The sequence below is a fragment of the Suricata suricatta genome, chromosome 6 (assembly GCF_006229205.1).
Source record: "Suricata suricatta isolate VVHF042 chromosome 6, meerkat_22Aug2017_6uvM2_HiC, whole genome shotgun sequence".
Taxonomy (NCBI): Eukaryota; Metazoa; Chordata; class Mammalia; order Carnivora; family Herpestidae; genus Suricata; species Suricata suricatta.
Window position 1 is genome coordinate 80,924,336 of NC_043705.1, and position 20,913 is coordinate 80,945,248.

At 34.7% G+C, this 20,913-nt stretch overlaps 1 protein-coding gene across 1 annotated transcript in view; it reads right to left on the reverse strand.

The window, feature by feature from the left end:
* PJA2 (praja ring finger ubiquitin ligase 2) overlaps nt 1–20,913 on the reverse strand; it is a 69,672-nt gene that overhangs the window by 16,895 nt on the left and 31,864 nt on the right. The window contains exons 5-7 of the mRNA XM_029942681.1: nt 15,373–15,555; nt 7,039–7,224; nt 1,498–1,609 (exon numbers count right to left, since the gene is read on the reverse strand). Coding sequence (XP_029798541.1) covers nt 1,498–1,609; nt 7,039–7,224; nt 15,373–15,555 — 481 coding nt within the window. The remainder of the gene's footprint in view (nt 1–1,497; nt 1,610–7,038; nt 7,225–15,372; nt 15,556–20,913) is intronic.

A 20,913-nucleotide genomic window follows, 5' to 3' on the forward strand; every position in this document is an offset into this window, starting at 1 on the left:
TTATTGCAGGAGACCATAAACCACTAGCATAATAATGGAAAAAGCTGTGAAAGCACTGTGAAACCAGACTCTAGAATGGATATATTCCATTGAGGTCACTTAAAATTTATTTAGCTCAAATGAGTTAGTGATCCTTCATCTTCATATATTATATTTCTGATACAAGTTATCACGCTGTGCCAATATTTCATGTGTCAGAATTTACTACAAAAACTTAGATAATCTGGGAAAAGTCCTAAGTGTATTGTCTCAAATGTTCCTTCTGTCTTTCCTCCTAGTCCACAGTATTTCTATGGTTACTTTAAGAAAAAACCACACCACACCATACACACACACAAAATCAATGATCTTCATGGAAGATTAGATTGCTCATATGTAAAAAAAGTGATGCCAAAGCAAAGCTAACTTAAGTGTGTGTGCGTGTACATAAGTGTTTGTGAGTACACAGGCAGGTCAGTCTATCTACCCACCCACCCACCTACTGTATAACTTGTGAATCTAAACTGTTACTTTCTAACCTCAGAAAATTTCAAGATAAAATGCTGTTATAGTGTCCCTGAAAGTCCCCTCATTTCTTTCTATTCTTTCGCTTTTGTCACATTAGCATTATTACTGTTTTCCTACTTTGGAAATCACTTCAGAAATAGTAATTTAAATAAAAGATTCCTAACATTGAAATCCACAAGTGCAGTGAAAGTTCCCAAACATGAAAATGCTGGGGCTTTTGACCTTAGGCAAAAACAATCATGAGAATTTGTGTTATGTCAAATAAGGAAAAGAAAGCTACATAAAACTATGTGCTACATTTATTTAAGTGTGTTTGTATATGGAGATAATGGAAGTAAAGCTGCTAAATTCATTAGGTAGTAAGGTAGTATTTAGAAGCTATGAAGACAAAAAAGGGGAAGTGATTTGTAATATATCTTCAGAGATCTTTAATTTCATTTCATAAATAAAGCTCCATCTGTCTGTATGTGTAAAATAATCAGATTCAGGGGCACCTGGGTAGCTCAGTCGGATAAGTGTCTGACATTGGCTCAGGTCATGATCTCACAGCTCATGAGTTCAAGCCCTACACTGGGCTCTGTGCTGACAGCTCAGAGCCTGGAGCCTACTTCAGATTCCCTGTCTCTCTCCCTCTCTACCTCTCCCCCACGTGCTTGCACAGGCGTGTGCACTCTCTCTGAAAAATAAATAAAACATTAAAAAAAATTCAGATTCAGACCCAGATAATTCAATAAAGGAAAAGTGTATTTTCTAAATGTAAGCCAAACATTCTCTATTCTGCAGTAAAACCTGGGAAATAATGCAATCAGGCAAATTGGCAGGATGTCTAATTGTAATTTATATACATATACTAGCAGTAATCATTAATCAGGAAATGCTATTAAATTGATGAAAAATTATTCACCTTTTCTTAAGAGCAATGAAAAAAGCCTTTAATTTTTATCATTTTGTATCCCAACTTATATATAGGCATCAGAGTCACTAAAATACCTCCATAGCCTGGGCTAAGCGTTCTTCCAGAGCCATGTAGGTGAGGAACTGAGGATCCACATAGGAAATGGCTTCAGCAACTCCTAGTCCATCTGCAAAGCCGTCAAACAGGCTGGAAAAAAAAATCTTTATGGTGAAAACATATTAGCATATTGATAAACCAATAAACATGCTATAAGCAGAAAACCTTAAAATATTTTAACATAAATCTTATGTGGGGAGAGGCAAGATGAACCCAACAGAAAAATGAAATACTAAGCATAAGGAGCTAAGACACCACTACCTCTCCCAATAAGCTGCCACGCTTACATACAAAATTTGTGGGAAAATTCTTTTTATGTTTCTAGTTCTTAGTTCCAATTTGGGGGATTGCTTAAGGCTGGTATAAAGGTAGTATTTTTCTCCATAATTCTTTCCCAAATACTTTGTTTAGGTTTCCAGCCTAAATTTAGAGGAGAACATGATAAAGACAATTACTGCATTTCTTTCAATTCTATCATTAGACAAAGCCTCTATGTCTTCTCTTACCTTGTACTGTTTAATTACTTTTGACTTAAACACATTTTATTTTCTCAAGTCTTTCTCCTTAATCTCCCTTCTATTCTTCTGAGAACTAGGCCTCCTCCACTATTATTCAGATTCGAAAGTATTTAGCTCCCTTAACTGCTCATTTTTATTGTTTCTTTTTACTCAAGGATTGCAATCCCTTTGAAGAAAATATTATGTTTTATTCTGGTCTTAATCTCTTTCCTCCACCCCCACACATACATAGATTCCTCCTTTTCCTTTTTTTTTTTTTAATTTTTTAATGTTTTATTTATTTTTGAGTGAGAGTCAGTATGAGCAACGGAGGGTGAGAGAGAGAGGGAGATACAGAATCAGAAGGAGGCTCCAGGCTCTGAGCTATTAGCACAGAGCCTGACGCAGGGCTCGAACCCACGAACCGTGAGATCATGACCTGAGCCGAAGCCAAACACTTAACCGACAGAGCCACCCAGGCGCCCCAGATTCTTCCTTTCCCTCTAGTCTTGGAAATACATATTTCAAAATTCAGAAACCTTAAGTATGTCCTCAGTCCCCTTCTATTTTTGCCTCCTTGGTAACGACATTGAAGTCCATTTCTTCAGTTATCCTCAGTAGGTTAATTCCTAAACCTCAACATAATTCCAAACTCCCTCTTGAGCTCTTGACCTACATTTTTAGTTTTCTATGGGGCAGTTTACCTCATTTAATTCCCACCACCTCAAATCTAGTATATCCAAAATTCAGCTTATTTTGTGTATGTAAAGGAAACCTTCTGTTGACTTCCATGTTCCTATCAGAAGTTGAATATAGTCAGGAACATCCAGTTACACAAACTAGTTCAAAATAATTTTGATGTCAACTTTTGTGCCATGATTAAAATTACAAATCTATTGCCTAGAAACACAAAAGTGTTCTTATGAAGATAATAGCTTAGTAGCATCTAAAATCAGCAGACATCACATGGTACAAAGAAACATCCTCATACAATCACAGATTTAAAAATTAGAATTTAAACCACAAATTAGTGAATCCAATCTCCCCTGTGACACTAGACCTCCTCCACCTAGCAGTGAGACATGGGGCAAGGAAGAAGGGCCCTGGAGCCAGGAATATAGGGATTTAAGTCCACACTGCACTGAGTCAGAGTCAGACAATGTGAAAAATTTATTAACTGTTTCTTCAGCTATGAAACAAAGAAATAAGTTGACAAACACTTGCGCCTGGCACAGAGCTGGCACCATGGTTGTGGCATCCAGGAACAGCAGGACCCGCCACTCCACATGGAAGGCACACTGCTCTCCGGGGAGGTACGTGCAGTGTGGGAGAGCTCTATCAGAAGTATGCAACTTATGTGAAATAAGGGCTCGAGTTCTGCCTGCTGAAGCAGCACAAATTATGGCCCCTTTTCCTTTGCAGGAAATTCCTTCACATGGTTAGTCAAGCAACACCTAATTCTTTTCTTCTCTAGGCTAAACAAATCTAGACATTCAAAGAATATTATCTGCTTGTAATTTGGTCCCTGTAAAATACTCAGCTAATATTAAAAATTCTAGTATCATTCATCTAGCAATCACATGGTTATAAGTGTCTGAGAGAAAAATCACTAATGGTACTAAAACCAGTGGATGGAAGTTTGACAGTTTGAGAAGAAACAGGTTATTTACATAGTCTCACAGTAACTTCCCTCTAGATGCCAATTATTTGTTTTAAAAATGGCAACTCTACAGTGAAGAAATCTGAAAGATGTCACTTTAACCAAATGATCACAATTAACATCACAGTAATGGGACAATTTGGCATCATGTGCTTTCTGATAGGAACAAAGAAAAATAAAACACTGTTTCTGTGGTATTACTGGTAAAAATCTATTACCTTAAATCTACCTAATCATGACATCAGGCAAATCTACATTAAGAGCCATTCTACAAAATAAATGGCTTATATACCTTTTAAAAACACCAAGATTATGAAGACAAAGAAAAACTGAAGAAATGTTCCAGATTAAAAGTGACCAAAGAAACATGTCAACCAAGTACAATGAGTAGTCTTAGACTGGACTAGAAAAATATTTCTCTAGTGGCATTAGTGAGACAACTATAGATATTTGAATAATGTCTGTAGATTAGATAATAGTACTGATATCAGCATTAATTTCCTAATTTTGAAAATATTACTGTTATATAAGAAAATGTCCTTGTCCTTAGGGACTTCATTCTAGACTATGGGTAGAGAGGCATCTTGTTTGCAACTTACTCATAAATGGTGGGGAAAATACCATAAAAATAGAAAAAGAAAGGAAAAAGAATAATAACATAAATGTGGTAAATGTTAACATTCAGGAAATATTAGTCAAAGATACATGGAAATTCTTTTAAAAATCTATTATTAAACCATGGTTATAGCTATAGGGAATTAATTTCTCACAACCTTACTAGGTTAAATTTAACCCCAATTTCTTGCAGGAAAATAGAGAGGTTAAGTAGTTATCAAAAATAAATAAATGGTACAGAATGGTTTTGTCTAAATCTGAAACTCATGTTTTCTCCACATCAACTCCCACCATACCAGTTTACAAAATATTCTCTGGGTATTCTACAACACTTCTGTGATGTTATCAAAACAAATAAATATACTTTGATAGAAGATTTTTTCCATTTCCTTTAAAATAAAGAAACAAAAAACTTAATTGTTTTAAGTTGTGGTAAAACAAAAAAAAAATGTCACATTTTAGCTCTCAATATAAGATTGCTGTTTGCCATGACTTTTCCTTTTAGTTGTCAAAATGACATGTTATTTTAATATGAAAATAAAATCATATTTTACTTTATCAATCTGTAGCTACTGCCACATAAATTAACATAGTACCACATAAGCAACAATGAGGTGTTGTCATACCTACATAAAATCAAAAGAGTAACCTTCAAAAATTTTGTCTTAAAATTAGTACTAAAATGCTTTCTATGTTAAAACAAAACAAAACCTACTGAAGTTCCCCAAATTTGGGAACAATCAGAAACATCTCTAAAATCTTAACATAACACATGTATCCAGAAAGATCATCAATGAATTAGAACCTAAGATTGGTTTTCAAGTTTAACTTAAAATTACATTAAAAAAAGACCTCAATTACTTCTTCAAATTTTTATATGGAACAACCTTTGTTGAAAGTTATTTACAAATATATATATAAAGATCTTAATAAATGCCACTTATCTCAGTAATGTCACCTCTATTAATCTGTCCTAAAGAAATAACTTGAAGTACAAAACAAGTTATCTGAGGGAAAAGGTTTACTACACGATTTCAGCGGGGAAAATGAACAATTAAATTTTAGTTCTACTACAGACTGGAGCATCTACATAATGAAGCTGTAAAAAATTATTTTCATAAAATTTTGAAAATGTGCAAAAGAAAACATTTCTTCATATTAAACCATAACTGCCTCCAGACATGCACAGATGATGTTACCTAAATCGACAATTCTGTCATCTGCCGAGCATTATGAGGAATGACTTTGCATAATGGAGACATAAGACATCAGCATAACGAGGAGTTCAGAAAGAGGGTAATTGGCAGACACAAGAGAGGGGGGAAGAGATAGTACTAACAAGATCAGCAAAACTGGGATCCTGTGAGTCACTGCTCTGCCATAAAGTTAGGGAAGCCAGAAAATGGGTTTTGGAGCTAGGCATATTTAAGATGGAATTACAAATTGTTTGTGTGGCTGTGATAAAACACCACTTCTACTTCCACAAGCAGTGTAACACGCACATCTAATTTGTTCCCCCCTAGGGTGAGACTAGGAAACGGTAAGGAGGATTTCAAGGAGATGCTGAGTTTCATACCTGGAGCAATTTGGAGAAGCACAAAGAAGTAGCTACACACACAGAAAGAGATACTGAAGACACAAAGGAGGAGTCAAAAACGTAACTTCTAGAAATCTGCAGTTATTAGGTGATATGAATGAGTTTTTCTTTATTTTTCTAAATTTTCTATACTGGAATTTTAACTGAAAAAGCAAAACAAATTCTTTTTATTTTTTTAAGTTTTTTTTTTTAATGTTTTATTTATTTTTGATACAGAGAGAGACAGAGCATAGAGGGGGAGGGTCAGAGAGAGAAAGAGACACAGAACTGGAAGCAGGCTCCAGGCTCTGAGCTAGCTGTCAGCACAGAGCCTGACGTGGGGCTCGAACCCACGAACGTGAGATCTGACCTGAGCCAAAGTCGGAGGCTTAACCGACTGAGCCACCCAGGCGCCCCAAAACAAATTCTTAAAAATATATCTGTGTAGAGATGGAAACAAAAATAGTACCAAGCCATATTTTCTCCAGAAAAAGTAACAAGGGATCATTTAACAATATATCCTTTCTACTCAATAACTGGCTGCTTCAAGAGGTCTACTGCACATTTGAAGGATAAATCTACCTATAAGCCAAAACAGTTAAATTCTGACCATTATATCATGAGACCTAACAATTTAATAACCCACTTAATTTTTATAGGCTTTTTAAACTGTAGCTCACTATTCTTTGTCAGCATAAAGTAAACTGAATATTTTCAGCATCTCTGGGAAGATACAATTATATTTTCCATATTTTGCATACAGAGAAGGATAACTACATGCTTATGATTCTTCTTATTTAATCACATGTTTTGAAGTTCCTCAAGTACTATGTATTAAGAACTTTTTTTTTAAAGGATTATACTAAGTGCTATATTTACCAGCTAAACTTAAAGGTTGGATATCTCAAACAGTAAGTTTATAAATAACCAGGATAGAAGGTGGGCTTTAAGAGAGCCAAAGGTCAAAGAGAGAAAGACGTGACTGCCTGGAGTAAGTAGGAAGGAGACCATGTAGGAAGTAACATCCAGAAGGAGCTCTGAAGGAGAGGAAGACTGACGGATGGGGAAAAGAGAATACTTTTGAGAACAGAGATTCAGTTTTCATAATTTAGAATCATGAACAAATTCCACTCAGTGAACAATGAGCCACGGTACTAACACCATTCCATACCTCCAGTCTACATCCAAGTCCTCACTCACACTGGAGTCATCCTCAAGGTTATTGTTACCATCCAGCATGAAAGCTTCTGGCTGTGCAAATTCATTGGCAGGCTCATTTCCCTCATCACTGCTGCTTTCATTGACTTCATTGTACTGTAACCAAGGAATTTCTCCCTCTTCCAAGGATGTCTGTTCCCTAATACAAACATTTTAAGGGAAGAAAAAACATTGTTTTAAAATACATCATAAAACTGTTCTCTAAAAAGAGTTCTATTTAGTGCTAACAGATTGTTTATTCTTTGAGTTCCAAACTCTTGGTACTAACACGATTCTAAAAGTCTGTTTTCTTTAACTATAAAGTTATTTAAAAGGGAGGCAAATTGTTATAGGGTCATATGTATGTAGAAATAGCTCCCAACTACATAATAACCTATTTATTTGACATACAAATTACGTATAGTCCTATATTTCCTCTTTGTGCAGAAGAAAGATAAGAAAAATTCATTCTAGACAACTTTAATTTTACAACACTGCTCTTGAGTAGCTTCCCTTCACAGTTAAAATAATATTGAAATCCCTCAGCCTGGCCTACAGATCCCTACATCATACACGCTTTCTCCTTGGCCCGCTTCTCCAACTGTCACCTCTCACTACTCTCCCCCCTAGTTACTATAATCCTGGAATTCTTTCTATCTGGGAACACATGGAGATCATTTCTACCTCGGGGCATTTCCTCTACCTGAAATGTTCTTTCACCACATTTTTGGACAGCTATTCCCTTCCTGATATTTAGGTCAGAGTCAATGGCAGCTCCTCAGAATGCGCAGTCTTGACAACTCATTTTACAGAGCTGCCCAGTCACTACCAAGTAATTCTGCTTATTTTCATTATAGAACTTACTTCTACCTATCATTTTCTTATTCATTTATTGTTAGTCTTTCTCCCCCTAGAAAATAACAGGCTCACAGGAACAGGAACAGACAGACAAATGGTACAAGGAAGAGAAAAAAAAAGCATTTCAAAACAACAGAAAAAACTTACTGAATAAATGACATCAGGACAACGGAGTATTCATTTAGACAGAAGGAGGTTAAATCTCCATGTTACTATTTAACCTTTAACAAATTCCAAATCCCTATTTTAAAAATGCATGTTCCCCCCCACACCACCATTCCTAAAACAACAAAAGTACATGATTGTCAAGAATCATGAAAATTTTTACAAAAATCTGTGTCACTGTATGCATGATACAAAACCTAAAAGCCATAGACAAGACTGTTAAATCATACAACTTACACACTCAAGTTAAAACACCAAAACTTTGGACACAAAGATCAAATTGAGAAGAATTATTTGTAATACATGAAAAACCAAAGTCAAGGCTGCAATGACTGGACAAAAGGTACTCTATGCATTTATATATAAGAAATACTGGTAGAACGTTCTTATTTATTTTCTTTAACAGAAAATACCTTTCAGTATTATCAAAAGGAAATTAAATATGAGAGCACGGTTTTGGCAATGTTGAATTTTAGTTTGAGTTTTAAGAAGACAATAATGTTATACAATAGCTTACATATATCAAGAGCAGCTCTAATTAGAATTCTATTCATCTTAACATGCAAATTTAACTTTCGAGATAAAAACACGAAAGAGATATAGATGATGTCCACATATAAGAATTAACACATTTTAAATACACATAAACAGTATCTCTTTATACACCTAAACCCATAATTATTTCTTTAATCTCAGGTCCTAACAAACACTTCAAACTAACAGGTTTGTAAGATTTTGTATGTCGTTATCACTTGTCTAGTAAAATCTGAGCAATTAGAATGAAATATGCTTACTCTGTTGACTGTTTAATATCTACTATATGAAGTGAGTGGATATTTTCCTTTGATGCATCATAATTTGGTCCAATGAAAAACTAAACCCAAAATGGATTTAAAATTCAAAATCAAAGTAAAAATTCCTAAGCAACAGTTCTTAGCTTACACCTTTATAAGAGCACTTGTCATACTGTACTATAACTCTTCTGGTGACTCACCAGGCTTCTCCCAGACTGGGAGCTTTCCAAAGGCGCACACAGTACAGCCTCTCATCCCTGTAGCTTCACTCCTCCTAATAAGTGCTTAGGGCACAGTAGGTACTCTATTTATGTTGCAAATGTTAACAAGAAGTCCTTGAAAAACAAGCTTCTAAAAATCAAATACTTTGGAGATTAAGCCTGGAATAGCCCTTGGGAACTTTTGTTATTTCTAATGTACTCCTACAAAAAATGCTCTTCTTTTTCCTATTACATATATTTCAAAATGACTCAGTTTACTACTCTGTACTCAAATATAGAACATAAAACTTAAAGTATTGCTTATATAGTAAAAGAGTATTAATACATGTTATAAATTATTTATATTCAGAATAGTTTTATGATTCAGTGAAATGACTGAAAAATGTGAAAATGATTCAGTAGAAGAATTAAATATTAATTTGAGGGTTTTAATTCACAGAAGAATAAAACTATTCTGAATATAAATAATTTATAACATGTATTAATACTCTTTTACTATATAAGCAATTCTTGACTATACAGATTGCTGAAACATTTGACTCTGTCTTTAATGACTCATAATAACAGTTATAGAAATAGAAAATAGTGGCATATGGTATATGCTTTCAACATATTACATAAAGTTCACATAAATTTTTACCATTTCACACAAAATTTACCAGGCTAGAAGAATGGTACTGTGCTGGGTCAGAGATGGCTTGATATTATAACAAAAGGAATTTTGCTCTTAAAAAAGATTCTGAACAAAGAATCTTTATTTTATGTAGCTAACCAAAGAAACAAATATCCCCATGGGACTGTAAGAATATAATGTAAGTTAAAGTGCTTGGAAATATTTAAAGCAACAACTCAGTCTTCTTTCTCTCTCCTTATACATACACATTCACACACATACCAGACATATCATGTGTTACAAACAATACATTCACAAAAATTTAGACCTTCAATATCCTTTCTGAATGATTTTGATAATTCAAATATTAACAAGATGCCATTATCATCCTACACAGTAATCAATGAGATTTTTAAAAAGGCATTATCTCATCATGTCTCCAAATGGCCAATTCCAAAAAAGCATTCCAGATGGAAGATGTGGAAGCCTCTGCCTACCACAACCATCATTAAAGTCATGGTATTAGCAACAAGGAAGGGAAATTGCCAAGTTGTCCTTTCTGAGCACTTTCAGCACCGCCTGGAGAAAATGAATGCTGCAGCCAAGAGAGGACACTGAAAATGCTCCGTAACTTATCCCCACAACCTACTTGCAGTGAAAATCTTAGAAAACCATCAACAGCATCTCATTCCTGACCACAGGCTACACTCTTAAGTCAAAGCTTCAAATAAACAGACTGATATTCCCTCCATAATATAGGATTAAAGATCCCTATTTGTCAATATTAGAAACTAAGTTTAATAGTGTGTGAATAGCAATATTAAAATTATCAAAATATATTAATAAACTAATATAAGATATTTTAAAGAAATTTTCATTAAAAACTTTTAGAATATGCTATCATATAGCCACGCATCACAGACTTCCTTCCAACTAATTACACTGGCAGTCTTACGTCCTAACGGCCCTCTCTCTGAGATAGGGATCCTAATCCTTATCTTCTCAAGAACTTACTTTATCTAACTAGCCAGTTATTCTCCTCTGGAACATTCTATAAGCAAACAATCACGTGTCCAGCTTAATGGAGTGAAGACAACATTTTCTTTGGCCCAGCATCTATCTGTGGTTCCTTCCTTTTGTAAAGAGTGACATATGCTAACTGTCTCTACTCTTTTACCTTCAATTTCCTTCATTCTTAAATTCCCTTTTGTTCCCCAAATGAAAAATATACGCAATCTAAGTTATAAAGTATATTATACTGAATATCCATAAACCTACCACCCAAACCTGGAACTAGAATACTATTATTGAGTAGCAAAGACCTTGTACCCCACACCTATCCTATCCCTTTGGCTTGCCCCCCAGATAAAAGTACTATCAGGATGCCCTTGCCATCCCATTGTTTTTTGAAAGAAATTTTCACTAATTTTGTATACTTAAACAAGATATTTAACTTCTGCTGTTTAAACTTTGTCAAACAGAGAACATAACATTTTCCAGAAATGGTTGTTTTTATTCAACACCATACCTCAAAGATTCATCCATGTTTTGTATGTAAGTGGGACTCATGCATTCCCACTGCCATATAACACTTCCAGTATGAAAACACCACTAACTTTTCTCCTATTAATTAGTATTTGGGTAATATCCAGTTTATAGTTTTCATGAAAAATACGGCAGTGAACATTTTTGTACGCAACTCCTGGGCCATCTGGGAAAGTTTCTCCAGAGTATACACTTAAAGTGGAATTGCTGATAGTCTACCATGCAAAATGTTAAAATTATTACGTAATTTCAGCGAATTTGACTTGCTTCATATGCCAAAGTCTTCATATCCTCCAAAACACCTGATATTGTTAAATTTTCCAATGTCTGTTAATCTAATGGTAGGTAAAAAAAAATGATACCTCCTTGTGATATTAATTTACACCCCCATTACTGATGATCTAAGTATCTTTTGATGTTTTTATTCACCATTAATAACCCTCTTCAGTGAATTACCTACTCAATGTTTTGAACATTTTGCAATTAGACTTTCAGTTTTTCTTCCTGATTTCTAGGAATTCTTTATATCCTGCACATTAAAACTTTGTATTCTCTAAATACATTCTACTGGTTTCTTTCCTTTTCATTTTCAGTTCCTCTTCTGTTTAAATCTTTTTGTCTTGTTATTCTCCCATCACGGCATGCCCATCAGGACCTCTATGACAACAGCTATTGAAATGGTGCTATGAGCACCCTTGTCTTCTGTCTTGCTCTTGATTTTCTTTTTTGGGGGGGTGGGGATGGGGGAAGGTTCAGTTAATGCTTCATTACTGAAAATTATATCTACTAATTTTTTTATTTTGGTAGATACCTTTTATCAGGTCAACTGTTCTGATCCCAGTTTCTGAGTTTTTATCACGATGAGGTATTGAACATTACTAAGTGATTTTTTTCCCCTATACCTACAAAATCTATCATATGAATCTTCTCCTGTATTCTGCTAATGTGGTGAATGACATTTACAGATATTCTACATTAAATCACCTTTGCATTTCTGGAATAAACTCAGATTGGTAACTGGGTTGTATCTTTAAAAAATATCTTATAAATTCAGATTTCCAATATTCTGTTTGAGATTTTGACAAGTACTTTAGTGAATGACACAGGTTTATAATTTTCTTTATATACTCTTGGTATCAGGGTTATACTGGCCTTTTTAGGATGATTTGAAGAAACAATTCTTTTTCTATCACCTTGAAGAGTAGATCCTTCAAAGTTTACTCTAAGAGAATCTGGCTCTAAAACCATCTGGATTAGGTGTTTTCTCCACAGTAAGACTTTACACTACTAATTATATATCTGTAATACTTATAATTATCAATATGATAGTAAATTTGTCAATATTCTCTAGTTTCGTTAAATTTTAACTTCCATGTTTTGAGTCTATTTTATTAGGTGCATTCAAATTTAAAACTGTTAGATTTTACTGGTAAACAGGACTTACTACATACTGACCCCTCTCTCTCCCCAATAATGAAGTGTGCTTTGCTAATGTTAATGTAACCATTCCATTCTTGTTAGCATTTGCTTGAAATAGCACTGTCTAACCTTTTACTAAGTCAGTACAGTAATAACTACCCAAGGCTCAAACCAAAAAACCCTGCAATAACTGCTTCCTCACTCTCCCTCATCTCACACCCAATCTATCCTATTATGTATCACTCAAAATTATGGTCAGACTTGTTTAGTTTTTTTAATCCTCATTACCATCCCCCAGTCCAATACCCTAGTCCACCCCTCTGCTCTTTTGTACTTCAATCTCTACAAAGCAACTAAAGTAATCTTTGATAAATGCGTGTCAATTAACTCTTCACTTAAAATCCCTCTGCTCTATGAATAAATTCCAGAAGCTATCTGTCTTGCATAGTTTGGTACCTGTGCACCTCATCTCATGTCATTCTTTTCAGGCATTCATCTTGGCTCCACTACCTTTATACATGGCAATTTCATTTTCAGTAACTCTGCTCTTACCTTTCCTTCTTCCTAGAAAGTTCTTCTTCAACCACTAAATCTTATCTTTTAGATCCCAGCTCAAAAGTCTGTTTCTAAAACCAGTAGCTGCTGGCCACTCTAATTAACGCAGGCCCTACCAGTTACCTTTTATGACACGAGTGTTTGCTTTCCTTTACTGTAATCATAGCAGTTTATAATTTAGCACATTTGTATATAAACCAATTTGACAATAAACTATTTAAAAAAAAAAAGAAAAAGAAAAAAAATGTAGCACGTTTGTATTTTGTTTAATATCTGCCCCTCCCACCACATTGTGAGCTTCAGAAGGGAATCCTAGTTTGTTTTGTTCATGGATATAATCATGGATTCAAAACAAGGCTTGGTACATATTAAATGCTTAATAAGATTTGTTGAATGAATAATTACTATCACAAATTACCTACGAAAAATTTACTAATAGAAAACTAAGTAACAGCTATTCAAGAAGATCAAACATAACATCAGAAGAGAAAAATAAACACCATTTCAATCACTGTCAGAATCAATGTCTGTAAACTTTTCTTTACAATTTCCTAACATATTTTATTTCTTATAGAATTAATTTCGAGCTGGAAATTTATACCTTTGAGAAGTACAAATTTTAATGCTAATCGTAGCTAAAAGTTAAGAAAACATGTTTATCAAAATAGATTCCATGTTAAATTAACAAAGACATAATACCTCAGACAATGCAAAGCCAAGGTTTCAAAATACCAACAAACTTTAAAAGAATAAGCTGTTTAAATATTTAAACAATCTTTAAAGGAATAAATAAGCTAAACATCAAAGGGTTAAAAAAAAAGCACACATTGTTTCAGCAAAGCAAGTATTAAAACTGTTCTCAAGACAATAAATGAGATAATTTGCACTTATACATCTCAACATAAAAATTCTATGTTATAGATTAGCAAGCAGAAGCAAGTAGCTCATTCAAACATTTCATGACTATATGACATGTTTATGTCAAGAAGCAATGGTAACTGAATATTAGGAAATCTAGTTATAAAATAATTCCTCATGATCATCAGGTCAAGGATGAAAAATCACTATGACCATTTCCACCGACACTAAAAAAACTTCAACAAAATCTAACAAACATTCTTGTTAGAAACCTGTCAAATAATAGGGGGATATTTCCTTAGTGTGATTTAGGGAAAAAAAAACTGTGTGTGTGTGTGTGTGTGTGTGTGTGTGTGTAAAATCAACCTAAAAGCCAGACTCATTCTTACTTGGGAAATATTAGAGCAAGGTTGTGACCTACGGCCCATGGGTTATTTCCAGCCTACCACCTGTCTTTATAAATAAAATTCTGTTGGAAGACAGCCACACTCATTCATTGACACACTGTCTGTAACTACTTTTACACTACAACACTGGAGTTGAGTAGCTGCAATAGATACTGGCCTACGAACTGACAATACTCACCACGTAGCCATTTAGGGTATGAAGTCTGACCACCCCTGTACTAAAGCACTCCCATTAAAGTTAGGAAAAGACACAGGTGTTTATCGTCAATTGCTGATTTCAGAGATATCATCGGATGCGATTAGACAGACATATTAACACTTCAACATTTTACTTTCTCTGTTTCTGTGAATAAATCACTGATTTCCATCTTGAGGCTGCCCTTTCTCCATTGCATAGCAACAGCAGCTCTGAACTCATACCTAACTCAACCAAAACAATCTTTTAAATGCCCCCATTTTCTTTAAAGCAAAGTAGAAATGTATACTGTATCTCAATAGAAGATAATGAAATTACTAAAACTTTTCAATTTAATTGTTCTTTGTAAAACACCAAAAGCATTAGGGTTCACTGATCTCACAGTTAGTGGGTTTGAGCCCCACACTGGGCTCTCTGCTGACAGCTCAGAGACTGGAGCTTGCCCTCTCTCTCTGCCCCTCCCCAACTCACGCTGTCTCTCTCTCTTCCTCAAAAATAAACAAACATTAAACACAGAAACAAACACACCAAAAGCATAATGAAAAAAAATCAGTAGGACTTACTGGTCCTACACAGGGCTTGTACATGTGATCAACAGGATACCCAACATTTGGAAGTGATATATACCATTCTTGTACAATACATATAAATAAGCCTCACTGTTAAACAAAACATACCCTTCCTGTAGAGATAATTCTTGGTTTTCTTCAGGACCACTGCTATCACTCCGTAGTTCAGGTTCATTCTCATCTTTTCCGGGCAAAGTCTCCCAGCTTTCATCACTTGACGACTGATCTTTTTCAGTACCAGAAAATTGATGAGGCAAAGAAGCAGACCACTCTCCATCACTGCATTCTGAACTGCAAATTAAGAATAGAAAGAAAATGAATCATCATTAGACGTGCATTTACCATTTGGAGACATCATGGTATCGAGTGGATGACTGATGCCACATGTAAGTCATCACGTGCTAATTCAATTTAAAAATGTTTTAAAAATAAATACAGAAATAAAGATATTCAGCAGAAATGTAACTTTTTCAAATGAATATAGCATATGGCAAGTTACAGAATTATCAATTCATGATTTCCCTCACTAAAGTAAATAATTTCATGTTGCTTAGATATGGGTTCTTCATTTTTTAGACCTATTTCTAAAAAAAAATTTAAATATAACTTGGCAATCATAAATTAAATGCTACCTGGAATAAATAATAATAGCTTACTCATGTGACCTGACTAAAATGACTTTCTAATTACATACTGACAATGGGAGACCTATCCTCTATGAATAAATTTCTACTATTACCATGTTTTAAAAACTTATTTTTCCCTCCTTTTTTGCAAAAGATTTTAAAACAAAATGAGATTTCAAATTCATAAAAAGCAGCACAGACATATCTTTACTAAAGACCTTTGCTAGGACTGTGAACACAAATTAAATTTCATTCAAGAAAATATTTAGATAAGAATCCAAAGGGAACTGATAAAGGGTTAAGGAAGAACCTCGGAAAATGACTTGGTTATATTTAACTTTGGTTAATTTGGTTGTATCCATTCTGGCCAAGAATTCCCTTAAAGATTTCCCTTTGTGCCTTGATTGTTGAGAAACAAAAAATTAACAAATTTTAGTTTGTTTCTGAAAGAAGTGACAATTAGTAAGAAATTACCTTTTCTTTATGATGATATATTACTAATGGTTATACTACTGATATATTAACTAGTCTAAGGAGTTCCTCCCTCTATACACAGATGAACCCAGGAGATCAAGATGCTATTAAGAAAAAGCAGCAGTAATGTAAGCCCTGAGGAGTTAGACGTAAAAAAATAAAATCAACTTCCAAGTGTCAGTAAATGATGGGCAGCAGGTCACAAACATTCTGGAGAAGGAACGTTAAATAGCTCTAACATAGCAAGTAAAAGGTGTTCTTTCAGTTGTATAGAAGCCCAATCGCTTCTATTTTGTAAAATTTTCTTTAACTCAAAAAATAATCTAAGATCAAGTAAACCAGTTCTATAGTTGTTCCAGTATAAAAATCTAACACAGAAAATAGTTTAAAAAGACTTTCTGAATGAAGTTTCCTGGCCTATAAAGCCTCAACTTTATTTAAAAAAAAAAATCTTTTAATGTTTATTTTTGAGAGACAGAGACAGAGCACGAGCAGGGGTGATGCAAAGAGAAGAGGGAGACACAGAATCCCAAGCAGGCTCCTGGCTCTGTGAGCACACAGCCCGATGTGGGGCTCAAACTCACAAACTGTGAGATCATCACAGGAGCCAAAGTTGGACGCTCAACCAACTGAGCCACCCAGGCACCCCAAAACATTAGAGGTAAGCTCTTCCTTTTTTGTTTTAATGTATATTTATTTTTGAGAGAGTGAGAGAGTGCAAGCCAGGGAAGGGCAGAGAGAGAGGGAGATAGAGAGTCTGAAGCAAAGCAGGCTCTGCACGGACAGCAGGGATCCCAGTGCCAGAGCTCCAACTCATGAACTAAACCGTGAGTTCATGATCTGAGCTAAAGACAGATGATGCTCAACCGACTGAGCCACCCAGGCACCCCTGGCTTCTCAAATGTTTTTTTTTTTTAATGTTTATTTATTTTCAGAAAGTGTGAGCAAGGAGCAGGGGATGGACAGAGGGACATAGAATCCAAAGTAGGCTCCAGGCTCTGAGCTGTCAGCACAGAGTCCGAAGAGGGGCTTGAACCCAAGAACTGTGAGATCATGACCTAAGTTGAAGTCAGATGCTTAACTGACTGAGACACCCAGGCACCCCTTGGCCTCTCAGCTTTAAAGCTAAATTACCAGCTCTAATTTTGATACATCTTTACAATTAGGCTAAGATTTCTTTATTAATTTGTAGCAATTTTACCTATTTAAAGAAAAACTCATACTTTAAACATTTTATGATCCTGTCCAGGAAAACAACACCTGAAAAGTTTATATATATATTTTGCTTAATGAAATACTGATGGAATACTTCTAAACTTTAATATAAAAAGATTGTTTATGATCAACAGTCAATACATTTAAGAAGCCTACGTCACAGACTGGTAGTCTAAGCCTTTCAGACAAACTTGGCCCTTCTACCTGTTGTTTTTTATGATCAGTGAGTTACAATTTTTTACAAGTTTATCTTTAATTTTGCCTCTTAGTCAGCAAAATCTAAAATATTTACTATCTGGTCCTTTAGGAAAAATGTCTGCAGATTCCTGGCCTATGTCATTATTACTCATTATGCATAACCTTCATCTCTAAGTAGTTAACTTTTAATTACATATCCCCAGCCCTGACCACTTAGCTTTCATAATCACTAACGGCGCACCAAACATTTTTAGATTTTTCACCTCCTTTTCCAAAGTTATGAAGCAAAACTTATCCGACATAGAAGTCCTTTCTTGATTTTCTACCTAATGGTATTTTTCTGGTGATCTCAAGCTGAAAATCACAGGTCTTTGACTCCTCATAAACCTCCATGTTTAAGTCCTTTTTCTTTTCCATTCCTTCTGTAAAAGGTCTCATTTTTCTCGATTTCTCCTAAAAACCTCAGCTCAAGTGTTTTTCTCTATACCTAGACCGAGACAGGCGACTAATTATTAATTGCTGTCCCTAAGTTTAATCTTACTCAACTCACCTAAAAGATGCATTCTAGGGGTGCCAGGATGGCTCAGTTGGTTAAACATCCAACTTGGGCTCAGGTCATGATCTCGCAGTTTGTGAGTTCGAGTCCCATATTGGGCTCTGTACTGACAGCTCAGAGCCTGATTCAGATTCTGTGTCTCCCTCTCTGTCTGCCCCTCCCTTGCTCATGCTTTGTTTTCTCTTTCAAGAATAAATAAATGCTAAAAAAATTTTTTAAAGATGTATTCTGAATTATCATTATTGCTTCAATTTCTATCAAATTACTCCAAATCCTTCACTTTTTTCCTAAAGCAGTATTTCACAAAATGAAGCCATCAGCTTACTCCCCTCACAATTTTTGCTACAGGTGTACATTATCGCTGTATCTTATGGTTCCAGAGTTGAGAACACAGGTTCAGTGTGCCTGGTTTTGAATCTACCACTCATTAGTTGTGAAGAAGTACTTAACGTTTCTGTACCTTTACCCCCTCACACACCAGGTGAATTTGACAGTAGTATCTAATAACTCCGAGTTCTTATAAGAAGTTAATGAGTTAATATATATGAAACATTTTAACAGTGTCTGATAAATGATAACCCATCAATAACTGTTAGCGAATCTTTTTTTTAAATTTTTAAAAATTTAAATACTGTATTTCCTTTTAGATCTACAAAGATGTTTAAGTGAATACTGTAGAGAAAATTCAGCACAATTTTTGGAAAATGGTAAACATGTAATAAAGGTGATACTTTACTATATAAACTGTGTACTTAGACATTTCAACTGGATTTCCAATCAGCACACCACCACTTTTCTTTTCTAACAAAGAAAATCTACTCTAAATCCTTGGTTTGTCTTACTGAATGGAAATATCAGTCTCCTGGTCACCCAGTCAACTTTAGTCTTACTGTCTCTTTATACCAGGGGTCATGCCCTGACCTATGAGCCAAATCTGACCACCTATCTGTTTTTTAATTGCCTGAAAGCTAAGAAAGTTTTGTTTTGTTTGGTCCCATTTTAAAATAGTTACTGAAGCACCTATATAATACCCTTGATTTTGCCTTGTGGTCCACAAAGCCTAAAATATTTGCAGACCCCTGGGGTCCATCCAGTGAAGACACAGCAAAGAGAAAACACACACAGGTAAACGGAAGAAATATCATGAGGCAGGAAAGGGCAAGCGAATTGCTCAGTAGTAGCACTGAAGTTAAAAACAAAAAGGGGGCACCAAAGAAAGTCGATGGGATTAGAGAAACAGGAGATCACTGTTAACATTAGAGACAATACAAATAATACTAGTGCGTTAAATTTCAAGGCATTTACAAGTTCAGAGTGCAAGAACAGAAAGAGTGGGTATAGTACATTTATTCTAAAACTCACCAATGGAAGAGAAAACAGACAGGCAACTGGTTAAAGGAAAAGCAAAATCAAGTAAAGGTTTCTTCTCAGGATTTAGAAAAATTACAGAATGGGGGAGAAGGAGGCAACTTTGGCATAAGAATAATAAAGTCAGGGGTCAAATAGGACTACAGACACAGAATGAGAAAAGTTACCACCCTTTGTTGAAAAAAAAATTAAAGATAGAAATGGATACTAACATATTGTAATATAGAGAGGAGGAAATCGAGAAAGTTCAGATTTAATTATTTTACTATCTCTAAGAAAGCAAGAAACAAAGTTATCTACTAAGGGTGACGAGAATATAGGGAACTGAAAGCAGAAAGAGAAAAGATTTAAAAATAAGGAGAATAAGCAACAGAACAAATAGCACAAAACGATCATGGACTAGTAGGACCCATTTGTCCCTGAATATAAATGCAAATTAGTTAAACATTTAAAAACTGTCAAGTACCACTTTTGATTTTTACAGTTTTTCATTAGTGTTGTCTCCTGTTAGCATTTAGAGCTATATTCAAAAGCAGACAACTATAATTTACTCAAATGTTACATTTTACATATTCAATTGTGAACCAAAAAATCTCTTCTCACATATTGGATAAAATTACATGTGATTTATAGAGAAATAAAATAACTTATGTAGTATAAATCTTAAGTAGAAATAAGATATAGAAGGAAAAGCATCCAAAAGCAAGTTCTTATTCCTCAAATCCCCCAAGCAACTGGTTTGTTAGTTTTCGATGGCATTTTCACATCCATAAAAACTCAACTATGTAGAAGCCAGAGAAAAGTGAAATTTCAGACAATTTTGTTATCTGAGGATCAAAACTACCTTTTGAATTTTACTGAAAATACTCTGAATGAAAATTATGTCAAGATCCATCATATCTGCCTTTTCAGACCATAAACTGAACATAATCTAAGCAGTCTGGGACATTTTACCACTATTAACAATGAACTATGTTATAATATACTGATACAAATGGTAGCTGTTCAAATCTATAAGGCTGTTAATCTAGTAAGGCCCAAGTGGTTCTTTCTGAATTGTGCCTGCCTTTTACAATGTTCCAGTCTTTGCCCTAAATATTCGCCCTTAGCATGCCTGAGGAATAAAGCTATTTATCCCTAATTTATTCCTTTCTAACTTTTATGAACTTAGAAACAAGATAAAAAGGTCTGCTAAAATGTTGGAGCATATGC